Genomic DNA, 20,519 nt, shown 5'->3' with positions numbered 1-20,519 from the left:
TAAATTTTTTAGGGCTGCCTTAGACCTCTTAAACCCAAAAGAATTCATTCAAAGCATGATGTAAATCTCACTTGCCATCAATTTTTAATATATAAGGAAAAAGCCCTGTTTTTTAGAAAATCATTTTGCTTTATAAATTTTTAAATTGCGAGAGGGCAAAGAACATAAGCTCCAAATACAATTTCTCTGAAAAGTTACCATGGTAGGGGAATCGAGATGAACTAAAAATGGGAGTTAACACCTAATACCTAATTTTATGATAATTACATACTCTAATTAGCTTTTAAAGTTCTAGATAAACAACTGATTATATGTTAAAAAAAAAAAATATCATACTATCTAAAATGAGCTGTATTATGCTTGTTGCTAATTATAAAAACACATGCTGTGCTCTTACAAAATTAGCTTAAATTGGTTTTATGCATGTTTGGTAAAAGGCTACTAATCTTAAGAAATAGATTTGGGACACTGAGATATTGAACTAGTTACAAGACTTAATCTTTATTTTTAAAAATAATAAATATTGGATCCCAATGGTGACAAATAACAAATTAGACTTTCATCTCATTTCTTATTTTATGCCTAAATTAGGCTCAAAGGCTATCACTTGTGATCAATAGGTATTTTTAAAATCATATTGATTCAACCTAACTTCACTCACAATGATAGAAAAACATCTTAACAAATGAAAATATTTTTAAAATTGATGCACATGAATGAAAATGCAAATGCCATCATAAAAATTTTCTCACATAGATTTTCTTCTATTATAGAAGGAGAGAATAAATAGTTGATTGAATGACATCGTTTTAGGTTATGATGGTTATTTTTTAATATACCTCTTGAAGTTTTGACATCTTATAATTGAGTTATTATTTTTTAATTTCACCCCTAGATCAATGCAATTGGACCCCTAAATTTCTACATCATTTACAAAATAGCTATTGATTTCAAATTTAATCAATTTGGTTTTGCAATTTTGATCTAAATTGAACTTAAACTTTGATATATATTTTTTAATTTAGCCCCTAATTGCATTAATTAAACTAATTCAAAGTTTAATTAAAATCCTAAAATTATCAATTCTTCTATTTTGTGGCCAAATTGACTTTCAACTTTATAATTTCATCCTATTAGTCCCCTAAATTTTTAATTTCTGTTGTCTTGATCAAATTCTCAAAATATTATTTTTTAATTTATATATATATTGGAAATCAAAATTAGGTTATAACAAATAGAAATAAATATATGTATATATGCACATTAGTAAATATTGTAATTGACAGTTGACTTAGGATATATTACGGTGACAAGAAGAAGAAAATTTTGATTAGGATGCAAGCAATCTAGAAAAATCCAATAATAGTCTTTGAGCGTGCGGTCTACACACGCCCAATCCTTCTATTTTCTTTTCCCTCTCTCAGAAACTTTGGATTTCAAACCGTTCCCTGATTGTATAGAAACTTTGGAAATTAAAGTTTGCTGGTAGTAATTTTATGTTTTATCTTTGTTAAAAATGGAGACAATATTGTCCAATCTTCTTAGCTTGAGGTTTAGAATCCTGGTATTAATGATTGGCCTCGTTAATGGAGAGAAGAATTCCTGAATAAAATTGGAAAACTCTAGCAAATGAAGCAAGTTCCAGTCTCGCTATGTATTATAACATTTAAAACGACCACAGACTCATTTCACACACTTTATAAATCATTAAAAACAAAACAAGTTGCTAGCTAGCTAGCTAGCTAGCTGTAATTATCAGATATAGCTTCAGGGGGGTTATACATAATTATCAGTATATTTATTTATTTATCTTCAGAGAAGAAGTGGTTGACGGTTGGCATGATCTCAGGTGGGCGAGTTCTCAGGAATTTGCGCAGGCCATGTTCTGCATACTTCTCCCCTTCCTCTTTGTTTTCTAGCACTCCCATGCCACGGTTTGCTTTGTTGATCCTGTTAATCAATCCCAGGCAAGGAAAACGCATCAGCAAAATGAAAACATAGAATATTCTTTGGAGTTTAAGAATTTATTCTACGTACCTGACATCAGGGTTCATGAAAACGTTCCTTGTAAGCTGAAAGATGCACAAACTTGTTACGCAGGTCATCGCAGCTAGTAGCGGGTAGACCTAGCGAGCATAAATAAACTAATGAGTGCAAGAATATCAAAGGCAAGAGAACCCTAGAAGAATCAAGCCCAGATAGCAATGCTCTAGCCCATTCAAGCCCATAAGCTTTGCAAAATTTGTATATACTTGAACGTGGACGTCGTGGTTGCTTACCTCTGGTTTCATCCAACGCCCCATATGAAGGTATTTGCTTTTGCTACTATGTGCAAAATTGATGGTTTAATTTCCTCCTCGAACTTCAAGAAATAAGCTAAATATCGTTAAACACACACATACAGGTATTATTTTGCATATATATAGTCACGTCATAAGAGCAGCCAACTCACGAGAATGACTAGGCCAGCCATGCAATGTGTATATTATGGATCCGGACTGTAGATTTCAGTGGGCTGAGAATTAACTATGACTTTTACAAGAAACCAGGGGCAGTAGCCTCTTGTTTTGCTAGGTTTGGAACTTTCCTGGCTTGGTAGATTTGTTGACAAGTTTGAGTTTTTTAAAACTATTCAGTATATTTGGATTAGCATTGACATGCCTTATCGCCGTCATGAAAACGCTTGAGAACGACTCAATCGTATAAAATTTTATGGATTGGGATTCTAGCCCTAAATTGACATTTTATATTTTATTCTTCTAAATCTAAACATGATAGCTTGTGTTTGGGGATACCTTCTGTTCTCCGTAGAAGTCTAGGCACAAGACATGCTATTTTCTATGCGAATATGCCATTCTTATATCGTTGGATTTATTTTCTCTCCTTGAACAAAGAGGAGTTTGAGTTCATACTATTTGGGTCTTGGATTAGATAAAATTCGAATTGATTTGTACCCAGTTTATTCTAATTGATAGTTAAAATAAATAAAATAAAGAGGATTTCTTGTATAAAAGGAAAGTATTTGAATCCCAGTACTGTGGCCTATCATTATCTAGTTCTAGTCTACCATTAAATTTTTTTCATAGTTATCAGTAGATTTTAGAGTTTTTTTACATTAATATGGATTTAGATATTAAAAAAAAGATGACGTTTTTTAGCTAAAATTCTTAATAATCATCTTGGTGATGTAATTACTTTAGTCTTTCATGTAATTCTTGGATTAGTTGTAAAATCAAGACAATTATAAAGAATTTGTGACCACGTTTATTAAAAGGATAGGTTTATAAAGATATTGTGAACGATAATATCAGCATGGTGACTTGTAGGATTTCAATTTTAATACAAATTGGTATAAATCTATTCTTACGTTTTCTAGTCTAAGCACATGGATTGAAGTTTGACCAACCTCAACACAGTATATTAGCTGAGGAGACATGGGCCGAACGTTGATAACTCCTTATGCATTTTACCCAGAAAGGCCTATGTAATAGCATTAACAGCAAAAAAAAAAAAAAAGCCTTTTTGTTTTTTTGTAAGAAAACGGATGCCCTTAGAGGATGATGATGGGTACCAGCTTCGTTGGCCTTTCAATTCAATGTAGAAATTAATTGCGTGTAAACATCGGTCAATAAACATGTAAGCCCTCAAAAAAACAATGTGCGGAATTTTAAAAAATAAAAATAAAAAACAATCAGTGCTTTGACATGAATGGAAGGAGAAATTGTCAAATAGAGCATGATTTGTTATGAATTTCATTGAATTCTTATGAATTTTTATGCTACGAAGGCCGGCCATAATAGTTCAAATAAATGCACGAGTTTTTGCAAATTACATGTTTTTGATGATGAAATAAATGTGTTTTATAAATGAGTAAATGAGTAATGGCTTGTTAAAGGAAAGATTTGAAATCCAATGGAAGGTTTGCTAAGGCCAGTTTGTTTCTGCATTTTAAAAATGTTTTTGAAAAAATTAATTTTTATTTTTATTTTTTTATTAACTTCAAATTAATATGTTTTTAGTTTTTTCAAATTATTTTGATGTATTGATATTAAAAATAATTTTTTTTTTAAAAAAAAATTGGTATGTATTTTAACATGAAAAATTATTTGAAAAGCAATCACAACTATATTCTCAAATAAACTTGTGTAATAGCTACTAAGTCTTCAACGAATAAAAAAAGTGATATATTGAATTTTCATGACATGATAATTATGCAAAAGTCGTAGACAATAGAAGAGGGATTATGAAAATTGGCTGACAAAAGATTAGACATTGAAATTGGTAGGCTTGGTTAACAAAACGTTAGATATTGGAATTGGTTTATGAAAGGCTTGGACATTGAATGGAATGTGGAAATAGTGAACCAAATGCATAGACATATAAAATTGGGTTATGAAATTAATTGATGAAATGTTAAACATTAAAATTGGTGGTAAAAAAATTGCGAAATGAATTGGATATGAGCCAAAATAAATTGGATATCAACTTGGATGTTTTATTTGAATATTAGTACAGACATTCAAAGGAGGGGCCGAAACTAAACTAGAGGAATACATACGACTAGAGAAATAGATAGTGTTCATCACCTTACTTCTCTTGGTTAAAGAAATGTTTTACATAATTATTAGTTCATAAATAAGTTATATTTAGGCACATAAATATAATGTAAAATTTAGATGATCACAATAGTGGAGGCTATGTCGTGAAATATTAATTAAGTTGGCTGAATTTAATAACAAACTATTTATAAGTGATGAATATTACAAGATAAATAAAGAAATAAGTTGTTAATAAAGGTATTATTATGAAAAAGACAAAGTTAATTTAATATGTATAAAGAAAAAAAAGAAGAGAGTTGAAGAGAATATATTAAATTAAAAATTTGTTATAAATTTGATATACTTGTAAATGAGGATTAAAGATATTATTTTTTTCCGTATATTTTCATGAAATATTTATGATTATGTTAAAATTTTTGTGATATTGTGTGTTTTCTAATATCTTTTATTGAAGGTCCCACCTTTTTTTGGTTAAAGAAGTTTTTATAAAGTTAGATAATGTTTTTTTAATTAAATTAAATTCTAATAGCATATCATTATAATTATGGATTTAATTGAGGGATAGTGAGATTGATATTACCTTTAGGTATTCAAAAAATTATTTTCTCTCATTTTCCACACATATAATTATTGAAAAAGCCTAAAATGTAACAAAAAGGTTCACGGTGTTACATTACACGTGTACATTTAATTAATATCTTAACCAAATTAACAGATGAAGTTATAATCCTTAAAAAATATGGTTAAACATAAAATCCGCATTTACAAATGTTAATCCATCTTAAATTTTATGATCTATTAAATAACTAAACTTAGATCCACTCTTAAAAAGAAAAATTAGAAAGCGTAAATCTAAATTATGTTAAGAAGAAACACCTTTAACATTAAAATCCATGCCTTTTTAGTTTAATTCATGTCTAAGTAAGATTTTATCCAAGTCAATTCTTTAAATTATAATTAGATATCACACAAGTTTGAAACTAATATGAATAGAAATGAAACTTGCAATTTAGTATTGATTGCGTTCAGATTAAATTACTAGAGGGATATAATTGAACAATTAAAAGTTTGGGGGCGAATTTTTAATTACGATATAAATTACAATTAGAAAGGCTACAAAATGCTAACATGAAAGTACGCTAACCAGTTAAAAGTTTACTCGCACACATGAAAGCTCATCACTAATCGGAATTGAGCGATTTAAGTGGTGAAGGACGGAGGAGGAGGAGGAGATGATGTTGGTGGTCGGGTGGTTCGGTGGAAGAGATAGAGAGAGAGAGAGAGAGGGGTTGGTCGTGGAATATTCGGGTGTGTGTAGAAAATTTTTGGTGGGGTTTGTGTGTTAGAACTTCCATGTTTTTCTCACTTTGTTTGTGTGTCCCCCCTTCTTGTCCGACAGAGCAACCTATTTACATTGGCTGCTCCTAAAGACAGGGAGATCTTCCTCATTATTTTCTTTTTTATTTTCAATTTTTTCCCTTTTATTTTATTCCTATTCCAAACTTTCCCTTTTATTTTCTTCCTTTTTCAAACCTTTTCTTTTATTTTATATCTATCTTAAAGGAAAATGGGAATATTTGAATCACATAGGGAGAAGGAGATTATCTTATTCCACTCAAATGGATTTTATTCATTGAATAATTTCGCTGGAAGATCAATCAAATCTCAAGGTTAATTATTCTGAGGAGTGATTCATAGACGAAGATATAATTTAGCAATGATATCGACATAAACAAGTGTCATTCGGCTTCTGGAAGAAGAAACAAAGTCCCATGGCTGCTGCTCCATACATGGCTTGACAACCCTTGCTGCATTCGCCTGGTTTACAACCACCTCCATGCTGTACTTTCTCGCACTGGGCAGTCACCAACATTTGCTCATTCCCTACATATTCAAAATTTTAAAAATAAAATCAGGAGCTTAATTCTTAAAATGCATAGATCTTACGTTAAGATTGAGTGGAGAAAAATAAAAATATATAGTTGTAGCAAGGAGAAGATTTACCACAGTTGATAAGCAGAACCACAAGAAGGATGAGAGTGATCGAAAGGCTTTTCATGTTCAAATATTCTACACGTAAAAAGTATTCTAATATGAAGAGGAGAGAAAAATAGGAGGCCTTGGTGCAGCAGAGGATTAATTGGATGGGTGGTATTTATAGCTAAGTTTGAGATTCGATTGCTTACCAAATCCTCTTAAATATTTGTATTAACGATAACATTTTCTTATGTGGCCATAATCCATACAGATTGGCTTTTAATTTAAAAATATATTTGTTAATTATTTAATTTTAATTTTGATTACATAAAAAAAATTAAAATTTATGAATTATAAATTAATCAGATTAATATTCAGTTATTTATTTTTAGTTTTCCCTGCATAAACTTTTTATAGCATCTCCTTGTTCATGTTTTTTTCCTTCTCAAGTTAGGGTACATGTTTTTTTATAAAAATTTAGAATAACCGGTATTTTATTCACTAATATAACCCAACAAAATATATTTTTTAGGAGGTGAAATTTGCTCAAATTCTTAAAAAAAGGAAGTTTTTCGCCTTTCAATGTCAATTTATTTAAAGCAATTCCTCTATTCAGGAGAAGAACATAAATCTCATGGAATGAAAAAAATAAAATAAAATAAATTGATATTGAAATAAAAAAAATCTCATGTTCATGAACGTATCAATTTATTTCTTTCAGCACGTGCCTCACTTACTAAAACTGAATACCATTGTTATTCATACATGAAATTAATAACAAAAAAATAATAATAAAATCATATCTCTACAAATGGGGGTAAAGTGCAAACAATTGAAATCGTACCTACTGAACTCGAATTCACCTTAATTAAAGTAGGAGTATGAGTATTTTTTTTATATAAAAATTATTTTTTTATTTTTTTAAAAACAAAATCATACCCATATTGTTTCATTGTTTTTTCTAAAAACAATCTTAAAATTAACTTAGACAGGATTTTACTAAGTCAATCAAATTTAACTACCTCAATATCTTTTCCGGTTCAACTTAAATTAAGAGAATTTGGTAAGCAATCGAACCTCAAATTATATATATAATTCTACTACTTTAATGTTAACTGTTTTGGATTTTTTTTTTTGTTTCCACTTCACAACCTGTCATTATTCAGTATGAATCTTAATTACTTGTTAATTTTAATTTTATGTAAATTTCTTTTTATTTCCCTTTCAAAATAATAGTAAGAAAGAAGAATAAAATAAAATAAAATCTATATTTTAAAGACTTTAATATATTTTGTTCAATTGGTTTTATTTTCCTACGATATTATGTTTTTAAACCATCTTTTAAAAACTTAAATTATTAGATGAGATTTCAAGATATAATAATATATATCTTTTAAATAAAAATTTTTTAAACTTAAAGTTTATACAAATCTAATCACTTTATACTATTAATTAATCTTAACTAGGAGATAGAATAAAAATGATAAATTAAATTCAAACTTTTACTTTATTAACAAGATTTTAACATAAAAAATAAAAAATATATCTTAAAGTAACGTGTTCTTGATTAATTTTGCATGTGATTATTGTTCCATACAATCCTTGGATCTAAAAGAATCAAGAAAATAAATGCTGAAAATACAAAGAATGAAGGCGGCTGAATACAATAAGCTGGAACTGCATGGTCACGGGCGGATCAAATGTCTGCTGATTGTGCATTACTACTGTTTTACATGTTGATTTATTGCTATGTTAACAGTATCTATAATTACCATATATAGTTTTAGTTCCTAATACATACCTTTAGTAGTGGAATCATTACTTCATAAAATAATATTTATTGTATATGTTCCATAAATTTCTTGGTATATAAAATAATATTTGTGGTAAATGGTATCCAAAAAAAATTAGGAATCGTGATATATTTATTTACTTATTCATAAAATGTGCAACATCTACCAATTTAACTGTAAGTTTATAAAATAAAATAAAATATGAGAATTGTATTTTGAAAACTAAAGTAATCAAAATTTAGAAATTATCTATTATTTTACTTTTACTTTTTCTTAAGAGTAAAGAAGATTAAATTTGAAATTTATTATTTTTTAAAGAGTGGTTATTCCCACTTCACAACTTGTGTTATCACTCCATTCTTTTTTTTTTTTTATTTACGTGGGGTGTCCGGGCTAGCTTGTGCGCACCACGACTAATCCTCACGGCCCACTGAATACCCTGCAAACCCAGTAGGCATGTAAGGCACCACGAGGGTGACAGGCATACACGCTAGGGCTCGAACCCAGGTGCAGTGGAAGGAGACAAGCCCCTTCCACCGCTAGGCCAAGCCCTAGTTTGCATTATCACTCCATTCTTTGTAATGATTAATATGACCTTATCAACTATGTGTCTTGATATCTCTATAATTTCAATGTCTAAAATAATTAATTTTATGTTTTTTTAAATAATAATAATATGAAATAGGAATAAAAGAAGGAAAGATTAATGAAAATAAAACTCATATTTGATGAAATTTATTTTTTCTTAAATAATATATAATATATTTCGGAGATCTAACTTGCCAAACAGGATTTGATATATTTAATTACTATATATTTTAGTTCTTAATAAATACATTTTATTTTATTACTATACATTTTAATTTTATCATGAAACAAATATTATAATATTAGTAATAATCTTTGGTCCCATAGAAATTTAAGATCATTATTCATTAAGTAACTTACTCATAAAATTATAATATTTATCTATTCAATGTAAAAATAAAAATAAAAAATTACGTGACTTGTATTTTTAGAAACTAAAGTCATAAGTATTTAGTCTCAAATTTATTTCTATATATTATTATTATTTTTTTACTTTCAAGATTTTAATAAACTAAACTGCACTAAATCGGAACAAACCTTCTAGCAAACACTATAATCTCACACTGATTATACTATTTATTATTACAGTGTAATGATTAGTGTGTTTTTTGAACAAATAAACAAGAAAGCTATGGGTAGAGGTATTTCGGTCTTTTTCAGATAACTCATTAATTATTAATGATTTGTTAGGGAATTTATATAGTTTTTTTAAGTTTTAACAACAAAATAATTTCAATACATTAACTTGGAATGTGACCTGCACTTATTTATGTGAAGCCAGCTAAATATTATTAAAGTTAACAATGTTAGGCATTAATTGCTGCTGGAAATTCAAAAATAATGGATATCAATTCGGTGCCACCTATCTTGTTTTTGTTTTTTGCAAGACAAAGACAAGGATACTTGTCTATAAATAGCAGTGCATCTTTACCTCAAACACAACACAAGAAAAATACAAAAGAGAAATAAGAAAGGAAGAGAAGAGTGAGAGAGGGAAAATAATCCCATAAAATTATGAAGAATTTATGAGAAAGTAAATGAGGTGTTTTCTCCTATTATTAGAGAGATTTCAGTTTTTCTCATATTAATAGAGAGAGGTTGTAATTCCCACATTACTTAGTAAAATTCTTCTATATTTACTTATGAACATAGCCTAATTTGAGTGAATCACGTAAATTCTTATATATCATTTTTTATTTTATCTGATTCTTTATCTTTTATCTTATCGAATTTGCATGTCAATTTCCTAACAACTCACAGTTCATGGCATGAAGAAACCTAAATTGTTGGGTGTCTCTCTCAACTTTCTACAATCAGATACTCATTCCCTGCCCAACTTGTGCTCGCGGTTGCCAAAACAGTGACTTGTGGCAAGTGATGCAGCATTTCCATTACATCCGACCGACTTCAATGAATCCCAGATCAGTGATTTTTACTAGAGAAACCTAGTCATGTAATGAATTACGATGATGCAGTAGCGATTTCAGAATTCTTCAAGTGCAGGTAGCAAACACAACTCGGAAAGATAATAGCTCTTTGCCACAATGCATACACCATATGTGCCAGGTTCGAGTGCACTGGCATGTGAAGGTGAATTAGGAGTACTGGAGTGTGAAGATCGCAATAAGAGGTTTCAACTACAGGAAGAACTACTCGACTTGGACCCTCGCTGTGCAGCATCCGAATCTCAGCAATGTAACACAAGTTTTTAGCTTTGAGTACAAACCTCTCATTGCCTATGACTCAATGAGTATCAAGAAATCTTACATTTCTAGAAGGATGAGATTGCATCAGAAACAGAACTTGATATAAAATTCCTTTTATGTCATGTGCAGATGACACATGGATGTCCTATGGCTTGAAGTACTACAATGATGTATTAATGGAAGCAGGGCCGCTTGGAAATCTTCAATCTGAGGTGCTTCTTCAGGAGGATCAGAACACTTTCACATTCAACCAGGGATGGGCATTTCCACTGAAAGTTTATTTCAACGGCGACGAGTGCATGCTTCCCCCGCCCGACGCATATCCATTCCAGCCAAATTCTGCTCATGGATCCCCACAATTCTTGATTTCTACATTATTTTTACTGTTCATACAGGTTTGATAATTTCTAGAGTTTGATGCAGTGGAAGTAATAGAGCATCAAAATTTTTGAGCAAACAAAATTGCTGTGTCATGAAAAAAATGGAGCATATGGTGGTCTATGAGATCATCCACAAATAGTTGCCTGTAATTCATGGGACCATAAATTAGCTACAACATCTCTGCCATGATGAGCCAGCCTTCTGTGTAGTTTCAACAAGATTAGAATTTAATAAATCAAAGGAGTTCGACCAGTTGATTAAAAAGAATGAAGTAAAATACCAAAGAACAAGAAAAATTTAGCTAGAAGGTAGTTGCAGCATTGAGATTCTACAAACAATATTGATTAATATCATAGGGACTACAAACAATACAGCAGCTAGAAGGGACAAAGTAGCAGCGAATTCATCCACGAACGTATTAGCCATGAACGTTTGTGCGGTGAAACAAAATGCACCATCTCGAAGCCATTGAAATGCCGAATATCATCCCATATACCCGCTAACTTTTCAATTCGCTTCCACAGTCCGCTTCCAATATACTCAGGTCACGCAGATCCACTCGTTACAGCATCTTATAGTGAACCTCCTATAGTCTATGCATGTCGACCCATACAGGAAAACAACATAGTGAAGAAAGATATCATTAAAATAAGAGGTGAGGTAAGCTGGCGTAAACTGGCATCAGGCAACCATGGATAGGCATCCGGAGGAGGCATGACACAGTTGTCGCCATTGAAATAAATTCTACAGGGGAAGGCCCAGCCCTTCTCAAAGGTAAAAGTTGTGGTGTCTTTTTGGAAAAGTAGCTCTGACTGAACATTACCAGAACTACCAGCTTGCATCAACAAGTAATTGTAGCGCTCCACTTCCCATAACATGGCCCTATCGTCTGTCAAGAAAGTATAATATGATGAGAACCAAGTTCCATTGTGTATGTTCATGGGGGCAAGCAGTTAGATGGACCAGACAGAGCCCGGTAGTTAATGGATTAGCTTTGAATAAAAACGGGGCCCTTTGGCCCAGCCAGGCTCACTTTATGTTTTTTATGTTTTTTAGTAGTTTTTATTTTCTTACTATATCAAAAATTAAAAAAAAAATCTTTTTAATAGCATTTTCAAGCAAAAAATTATATCATAATACTAAACACATAATTAGACCGATGCCGCCAAAACTGTCCATTCTATGCAGAGTATACAAGTTCGAATATCTGGAAAAATGAACAAAAGAGGGAAAATAAAATTGCCATTTGATTTTTCCGAGTAACAATTTACAGTATAATGAGTCTAGCCCTACAATAATAAACTAATGGAGTTTATTTTATTTTATTAATTTAATATAATTCATTAAGAAATTATAGAATACACAAATGTTAATCTATATCTTCCATCTTCTTCTTTTCCATTTTTTAGTGTTTTCCTTTTACCTCGTAATCGATTGTTTACTCATACTTAAACAGTTTGAAGATTCATCTTACTTCGTGAACATGTTCGTTAACGAAGATTACAACCTTATTGTTAGTTGAACATCTTCATTTGATGATGAAATCCAAATATTTTCGTAGTTTCGGCTGAAAAACCTTTTCATAAAAGGAGCTCCAACTGAGCAGTAAAATGAGAAGCTAAATATCTTTTATCTTTTATTTTTTTATTGTTTGCATTCCAATTCAGGAGCTAAACAAATAGCTAAAATGACTATTTGTTTCTTTAACAGTCATTTTTATATTTAACTGTAGAAATAGCCAAAATGATAGCTATTGGCCAACAACTATTTTTATAGCCGTTGGCCAACAACTTTTTTTTTAAAATATAGAAGAAATTTTCTATAAATACATGAAGAAAAAACTTGTAGTTTTAAATTTTTGTATTGTGTCTCATCCTTCTCTCAAATTTAAAAAAACAAGAATCAATTATTCTCTGGTTAATTATTAACATCGGTTGTGTTAATTAGCTAAAATTAAAAGGTATGCTTGTTTAAAAGCTTTTTCTATTTTCTTTTTTATATCTCTTGATTTTTTAGACTTTTTGTTGTTAATTTAATATTTGTGATGAGTTTTATTTCTTTATTATTTTATATTTTTAATATGGGTTAAGGAAGACAATTTTTATTTCTATTGTTATCTTTGATAAAATTGAGAGGAATTAATAATGGTAGTTGATATTGATAAAAAATAGAGTTACATATTTAAAATTTATTTTTGATTGTCTGTTTTAATTCGAGGTCAATTATATTTTGTTTTCTTGAAAATACAATTAAACTAATATATCAATTCTCTTTTAGTTCCAAAAAATGATCAAATTGTTATGTTAGAACAAGTAAGAGGCAATGCTTATTATTAATTCGCATGTATGAAAACTACAAAATTGCTAGACATTGAATGTGAGCTTTTTTTACACTCTCTTGTAAGGTTTTAACTTGAGTTTTTTTTTTTTAATGTAGATGGATTCAAATTTTCCAAGCTCTTTTACCAACTTTCTTATGAGTAAGTCAGAAGATATTCTCTCTCAACCAAGTGATTCTAATCAATTAATTGATGACTTAATATACTCGAATTTAAATGTTCATTCGGCAAAAAAATCACAAAGAAGTAAAAATTTCTCACCAGAGGAGGATTGTTTACTTGTCTATACATGACTAAATATAAGCAAGGATCCAATTACTAAAGTTGAACAACAAACAAAACAATTCTGGACTCGCATACATGCTTACTTTGTAGATAATGGAGGAAACTTGAATAATCGTTCACAAATAAGTATCTCAAGTAGATGTCAAGAAATAAATAGAGAAGTCGGTAAATTTGTTGGATTTGTTACTCAAATTGAAAATCATCAGCAAAGTGGAATGACCGAAAAATCAAGAGTAATGTTAATATTCATTTCTATGTTAAATTGTTTAACATATATTTTAACATTATTTAATTAATTTATTTTTTTACCAAATTAATGATGCTCGGCAAATGTATGCTTCTTGTGTTGACAAACAATTTCAACTAGAACATTGTTGGGTTATCTTAAGAAAAGAACTCAAATGGCAATTTGAGCGTGCAAGTCAACATCAAAGGTCAAACAAGAAACAAAAAGGTCATGTCAATGCAAGTTCGACTTCATCAATTCCATCTACCCCTGATTTTGTTAGTTTAGGAGAAGATAGTGAATCATTGATTTATCAAGATAGACCAATCGGTCAGAAGGCTGTAAAGGAACGACTTAAACGTAGATAAGGAAAAGATAAAGTTAGAGATGTAACTGTAACGGATCTCTTACAACAATTCAGGGATACTCTAGTTGAAATTGAAGATCAGAAGAAACAAAACAGGAAAATTATGTTAGAACAACAAGCCATGATGATTCAACAAAGTTAAGAGAAACAAGAATTGGACAGGATTGAGAAAGAATTGCAAAACGAGATTGGAGCACCCTAAATGCCCACTCCACATCTTTTCTTACAGACTCTTGCTTGCTTGCAAAATATTTTCTCTTTGTTCCTAATGGTCTTGGGATTGTCTTAACAAAGGTTGACCAATTAGAATAAATCCTATCTACTAAATAGTATCTCATTATATATTCATGCCTATTAATTATATAATTGACAGAAGTAGTACGGCTCCAGCAAATGCAGCAAAGATAGGTGAAAACTTATATTTTTTAACATATAAAACTTAAAATTAAAAATATTCATATAAATAAATTTTAAATTTAATTTTAAATTATATTTTTTAACTTTCATATTACTTCATTAATTTTATATTACTTTTATAAATTAATCATATTAATTATATAATTAATAACATCATAATTATATTATTTATAAAATATCTAAATTAGTTGTATAATTATATTAAAATTAATTTAACATGAAATATATTAAAATATAAATAATTTTTTTAAATAGCTTTTTACTATTACAATACATATAATTTAAAAGGATATATTTATATTATTTAAAAAATTATTTTTTTTATTTGACTCTTTAATATATCATTTTTTATTAAAAATGCTCTCAGGCTGAAGACCAGCCCGAAAAGCCTGCAGTTCTGGCTCCGAATTCGACTTCAATGATCGATGCTGGCTAGGTCCTGGATAAGCAAAAATAGACTGAAAGTCTTACTCAGGCTAGTTTAGGTTCGTATAGCCTGTCACAGACGAAGGGGGAGGATTGTGAAAGATTGATGGCCATAAAATGTCTTTTCTACAGATCGGATGCTTTTGATATAATTTCCATGTTCATGATTGAATTCTCATTTAAATTCAGACTCCTTTATATGGTTTAAAGTTTCATAGCATATAGTAAAAATGCCAGTGAATTCGTCCGCCAAATACAAACACTACATGGGCACAAGCCATTCAGCATTGAAATAATTAATAACAAAACAACAGGTGGTTAGTTGATTTAATTCTTAGATTTATTTTCTAATAGTTATAAATTCGGGATTTTTAGGGTCATTATAGCTTATATAATTATTAATTTTAAAATTTATAAAATTAATTAAAATATACACAAACAAACTGATCTGGGTATTTATATTAATTTTAAAAAAAATTAATAACAAAACATATTCAACCGATTGAAATGATGAATGTCATCCATATATATAGCCATTGTCTTCGCCATTATTGGCTTCCAATACACCCTCAGATTAGGCAGATTGCCACGTCTTGTAGTGAACCTTGAGAGTCTATGTAAGTAAACCAGTGCAAAAAAGGAAATTGAAGAAAGCCATTATTAGAGTAAACGAGGAGAGAGGAATAAGGTGGTCGAACCTGCACTAGGCAACCAGGGGATGGGCATACGGAGGAGGCAAGACACAACTATCGCCATTGAAATAGATTCTGTGAGGGAAGGCCCAGCCCTTCTTGGAAGTAAAAGTTGCCTTGTCTTTTCGGAAAAGCAACTCTAAACGAACTATACCATAACGACCAGCTTGCATCAGCACGCCGTTGTAGTGCTTGATTCCCCACAGCATGGCAGTATCATCTGTGGTGTCCGAAAAGTTCCAATATGATGAGAATCAACTCCTTTTCTTTCGTTCCAGTGATAAAAAAGATGCAATAATAAATAATTGAAGCATGTAAGATTAACCACAGGGAGATAGGCGACTTACTAGTAGTTGAAAGAGAAGTTAATGCTTTGTATTTAGAGCCGAAAACCTGCATCAAATTGTCGAAATTGGGGTGCTGAACAATTAAGTTCCATTGTGTATAGTTCATATGATAATTCAAATTTGTAATTGTGATCGTAACTCTCCAGTAATCCTTGTAGTTGAGCTTAAGACGCCATTGAATTTTGATTGGGCACATATGGCTCGTGCATTGGACAAGAGGCGTGATGATGTTCCTTTGGCCTGGAACATGAGGTGATTTTGGACTGCAAACAGGATATTGTACAGTGATAGTAAATTTAATATATCTCGAAGAAACTAGAACTAGCATATTCCAGGGAGGGAACTTACTCTACACAACCCCTTGAAACTGTATTGTTTTTTCCGCGGCCACAAGAAGATGTTGGGCAGGGAGCTATTGCCTTGTTGAAATATGAGAGAGAGACACAGCAAGTAGGAGCCTTGCGAGTCAGGAATTGTGAGTATGTGCATGTAATATTCCAGGTCACTGCAACACAAAATTTTCAGAAGTTATTCCAACATTATCATGGAAGCAGGTTTAAAATCAGTGAGGGAGGCAGGCCGGCCGGCATTGGTTTTGTGATTTTTTCCAATTTGCTCTTCAAACTAAAATTCATTGAATTGCATATATTTTAGAGATCAAGCATAAGACAATTGTGGGTTCAACTAATATTTTGTATATAAGAAAAAAGAAAAAGAAAATGCATGTAGGCAATTCTACTCTCTTCAGTACTATTGTTCTTACTCAAAGCTTGTGTGATTCTCCTTTTATCTGCAGATAAAAATCTAGTAGGTCTAACAATTTTTGCAGGAACACATGCATAACCAGGTCCTGGTGTATTCAGAGTGATGTTCTTGGGTATCCTGAATGTTTTGTTGGTATTTCCAGCTGAACCCACACTGAGCTGGAATGAGCTTGCTGCATGAGCTGGATCTTGCACCATCGAGCTGATTAATCCCCCTTTGCAGCAATTTGCAATCTTTTGGTTGCGAGGAGTTCTCGGCGATAAATCTACAACTGTTGGACTCTTCTTACAGCAACGTGGAATTTTGCCTTTGAATCTTGAACAATCTCCTTGCTCTGTTGTTTGGCCTCCAAACATGCTCCATATTACCTCATTATTTGCCCATGTCCATCCTAATAACCAACCCGGTGCTTCGATGTGGCGATACTGCTGGTAGTTGTAGATTGTGACGACAGCCTATCCATTCATGAAGATGTTAGCAAACCAAAGATATAAGATGCTCAACAGAAACTACGGGTTCAACGGATGCTAGCAAATGAAACTACTGCAATGAAAAGATAACCAAAATTATTATTGATTCGTGGCTTTGGAAAACTTGAACTGCCCTAAAACTTGTAAACAGCCATTGAAGCTACCAGGCTCAAGAAACTCTCAAGACCTCAAGTAAAATGGTCGTTAAAAATACACATGGTGGAGGACTGATTATATTAATCAATAGCATCATAACCTCCCAAGAAACACCTTGTCCAGTACGGAGTTGAAAGACCCTTCTGCAGCTGGATATTTTACATAATCTAGCCAAAATACCAAATTTAGAGTGCATCCATTGCCTGCTATACTAATTGGAATTCGATTGAATATATATGTACAGTGATCGATACTTACTACATAGCCATCAGAAGTCCAGTTCACAACGTCCCATTTGATTGTAATATTCCCATTTGGATCAAGAGGATCATAGGCTTCTGAAAATTTGATAAACAGCTTCTTGTGTTACGAGACAATGGCAGCAAAAGTAGTTATATGAAGGAATAAGGCACGTCATAAACTGATAGGGAGAACGGCTGAGAGCTTAAAACATGTAGTAGCTAGCAATTAAAATGAGATTGTGATCATATCATATCTTTAATCTATCAGGAACTTTAAACCATCAGAAAAGAAGAAAATAAAAGGTGGAAGGAAAATAATATCATATGTTGCGCCACCTAAGGGAATACAAAAGAGTCCGATATTCTCCTTTTAGTTGTATTTCCACAATGAATAATCATACTGAAATGAAGAAACCAAAAACAGAATTCGAATCCATGGTAGAAATTAAGATTTTAGATCGTAAAACTGGAAAGGCTCGATGGTGCAGTGAAAGCCCGTTAGCTGTATGTTCATAGTTAATAATCATGCTAGGACGAAGTCCCAATAGAATACTCGAATTCATGGTAAAAGCTGTAGAGTAGGCTGAGGACTCCAATGAAAACCCATTAGCATCAACATAATTATACTTTCAAGGCAACAAGATCTGTGAATAGACTGAAGTCTAAAACCCCATCGGCATAAAAACAACAAATGTAATAGCTAAAGACTCCATCATTGGAAAGACTAAAGTCTTAACATAAGAAAAGGAGAAGATCTCGCACACCTGTGGAAGTGAAGCTGGTGCAGCAAAGCACAAACAGAAGCAGAACAGATGATTTTGAGAGGAAATTCATTATGGGAGAAACAAGTACTTTGTTTTGTTCAAGACACAATAAAGAAAGTGGCCTTTAAGCCATTTATTATGTTTTAGTGAAGTAAACGCAATTAATTGCCATTGATTTCGGTGACTAAAAAACATAATTTTGATACTTGACTGATTCAGATTGATTAACTTAGTTCAAGCCTTTACAAACTTGACTGATTATAAAAATGGGATGCATGACAATTGTTTATTACTACGATGTTAGAAAATTACTAGAATACTTCAGTTTTGGGTACGTTGACTTCAATTTGCGGGGTGCAGAGTCATGCTATTGATTTCAGTCTGTTGTTAAGGTGTGCTTCTGCGGAAATTTTTAGAGGCAGACAGGTGACTGTGGCTCTTCTTCTCCACTTGGACACAGCCATTGAAGTTTTAAAGTTTATGGCAAAGCTGGATAATTCCTCGATGTCATCTCTTTTCTAGCCCACGTCGGCTTTTCATAAAGTAAAATAAAAAATGTTAATATTTTAAAACTTACTTATAAAGAACATATTGGCCATATAAGACTATTTTGCATTAATGTATTTGGATATGATTTTATAAAGTGAAATAGAATTAAAAAAAAATCACATTCTTTTTTTATTGTGAAGAAACCGAGCTTGATTAAGAAAAACTAAAGAAAGTCAAAATTTTAGGTGGTTAGATTAAAAAATTGGCTGCAACTCTTTAATTATTTTTTTTAATAATTTAGGATTGATCTGGAATGATTCAGTGATCTTATCAATATTTGATAATTTTTAGATTGGGTTAATTACTAGATTTAAAAATTATGGGTTTGAAAATAAGGGAAAAACAATGTAAAAATTGACTTCAACTTTTTTTTTGGTATGATATTGATTTTTTTAAAGACTTTATCAAGTCAACGGTAGCCCAAAACGTTTAATAAATATAACGAATGTCAAATTTATATTTGTGGATATTGTACTATCATTAACTATAACATCAGTTTAGTTATATAATTTTTTTTAATTAATTTTTTTGTTTTATTTAGTTTATTATTATCAATTTTTTTCTATTTAGTTATTATATTTTTATAATACGAATCTAAGGTTTGACAAGTTAATCTAGTTGATTCAGATTTATTTATTTTTTAATTAGTTTTTTCCTTCTAATTTCATTTTTTAATATCGATTTAATTGAGAATTAAACTTTATAATTTATTTTGATTACTTTTTATTAGATTATTGTAATCTTGTAAGGAGATTTTGTTGTACCCCTCATTGCAAAGCACTATTTATTGGAATAATGTTTTATTTTGTTTATTCTTTTTCAATTAATTTTTTTTTTGAATTTTATTTTTTAATATTAATTTTTTTTATTTAATCATTACATTTTCATAATACGAACTTGCAACCACTCACATTCAAAGATCTTGAGTTTACTATTACAGCCATACATAAGGCTCTTAGGCCTAGTGTTCTAATAAACTCACTTAAATTTGAGTTATGCAAATTTAATATTATTATTATTATTAAAAATATTATTATTTGTATTAAAAATATTGTTAATATAATAATTGATAAATTTTAAAAAATATTATTAATATTGAAAAATAAACATAGATTTGATTTGAAGAGTAAAATTAAAAATTACAAGAACTTCGGTCAGACATGTTTAATAATATTATTAATATTATAAATAATATTATTTTCATTAGTATTACTATTATTAATATAATTATTAATAAATTTTAAAAAAAAAATATTATTACTATTAAAAAACCATTGATTTTATTTGAAAGGTAAAATTAAAAATTGTTCTTTTTGTCATCGTCGTCGTTATTCTTGTTATTATTATGATTATTAGTATTATTTTTATTATTATTAAATTTAAAAATATATTAGTATTATTATTGAAGAAAAATCATAAATTTAATTTGAAGAGATTAAAAAAATATAAGAACTTTGATCAAATAAGTTTA

The 20,519-nt window shown here is 30.4% G+C and overlaps 2 protein-coding genes and 1 pseudogene across 2 annotated transcripts; 1 reads left to right on the top strand and 2 right to left on the bottom strand.

Moving 5' to 3' along the window:
• Window positions 1-1,623: 1,623 nt before the first annotated feature.
• Window positions 1,624-2,446, bottom strand: LOC105123251 (B12D protein). The gene is made up of 3 exons (XM_011022763.1): window positions 2,280-2,446; window positions 2,038-2,126; window positions 1,624-1,950 (listed from the first exon to the last, which is right to left on the bottom strand). Exons 1-3 carry the CDS (start codon window positions 2,301-2,303, stop codon window positions 1,803-1,805), a joined length of 261 nt encoding a protein of 86 aa, XP_011021065.1. The 5' UTR covers window positions 2,304-2,446; the 3' UTR covers window positions 1,624-1,802.
• A 7,217-nt stretch (window positions 2,447-9,663) lies between these two features.
• Window positions 9,664-15,689, top strand: LOC105123249 (COBRA-like protein 4; annotated as a pseudogene).
• Window positions 15,677-18,603, bottom strand: LOC105123250 (COBRA-like protein 1). Its single transcript, XM_011022762.1, has 6 exons — window positions 18,500-18,603; window positions 17,752-17,831; window positions 16,866-17,322; window positions 16,451-16,607; window positions 16,103-16,365; window positions 15,677-15,975 (listed from the first exon to the last, which is right to left on the bottom strand). Exons 1-6 carry the CDS (start codon window positions 18,567-18,569, stop codon window positions 15,767-15,769), a joined length of 1,236 nt encoding a protein of 411 aa, XP_011021064.1. The 5' UTR covers window positions 18,570-18,603; the 3' UTR covers window positions 15,677-15,766.
• Window positions 18,604-20,519: the final 1,916 nt, after the last annotated feature.

The sequence above is a fragment of the Populus euphratica genome, unplaced genomic scaffold (genome assembly GCF_000495115.2).
Source record: "Populus euphratica unplaced genomic scaffold, PopEup_1.0 scaffold10.1, whole genome shotgun sequence".
NCBI lineage: Eukaryota > Viridiplantae > Streptophyta > Magnoliopsida > Malpighiales > Salicaceae > Populus > Populus euphratica.
Note: the sequence above shows the minus strand (reverse complement) of the source record. Positions and strands in the feature narration are given on the sequence as shown.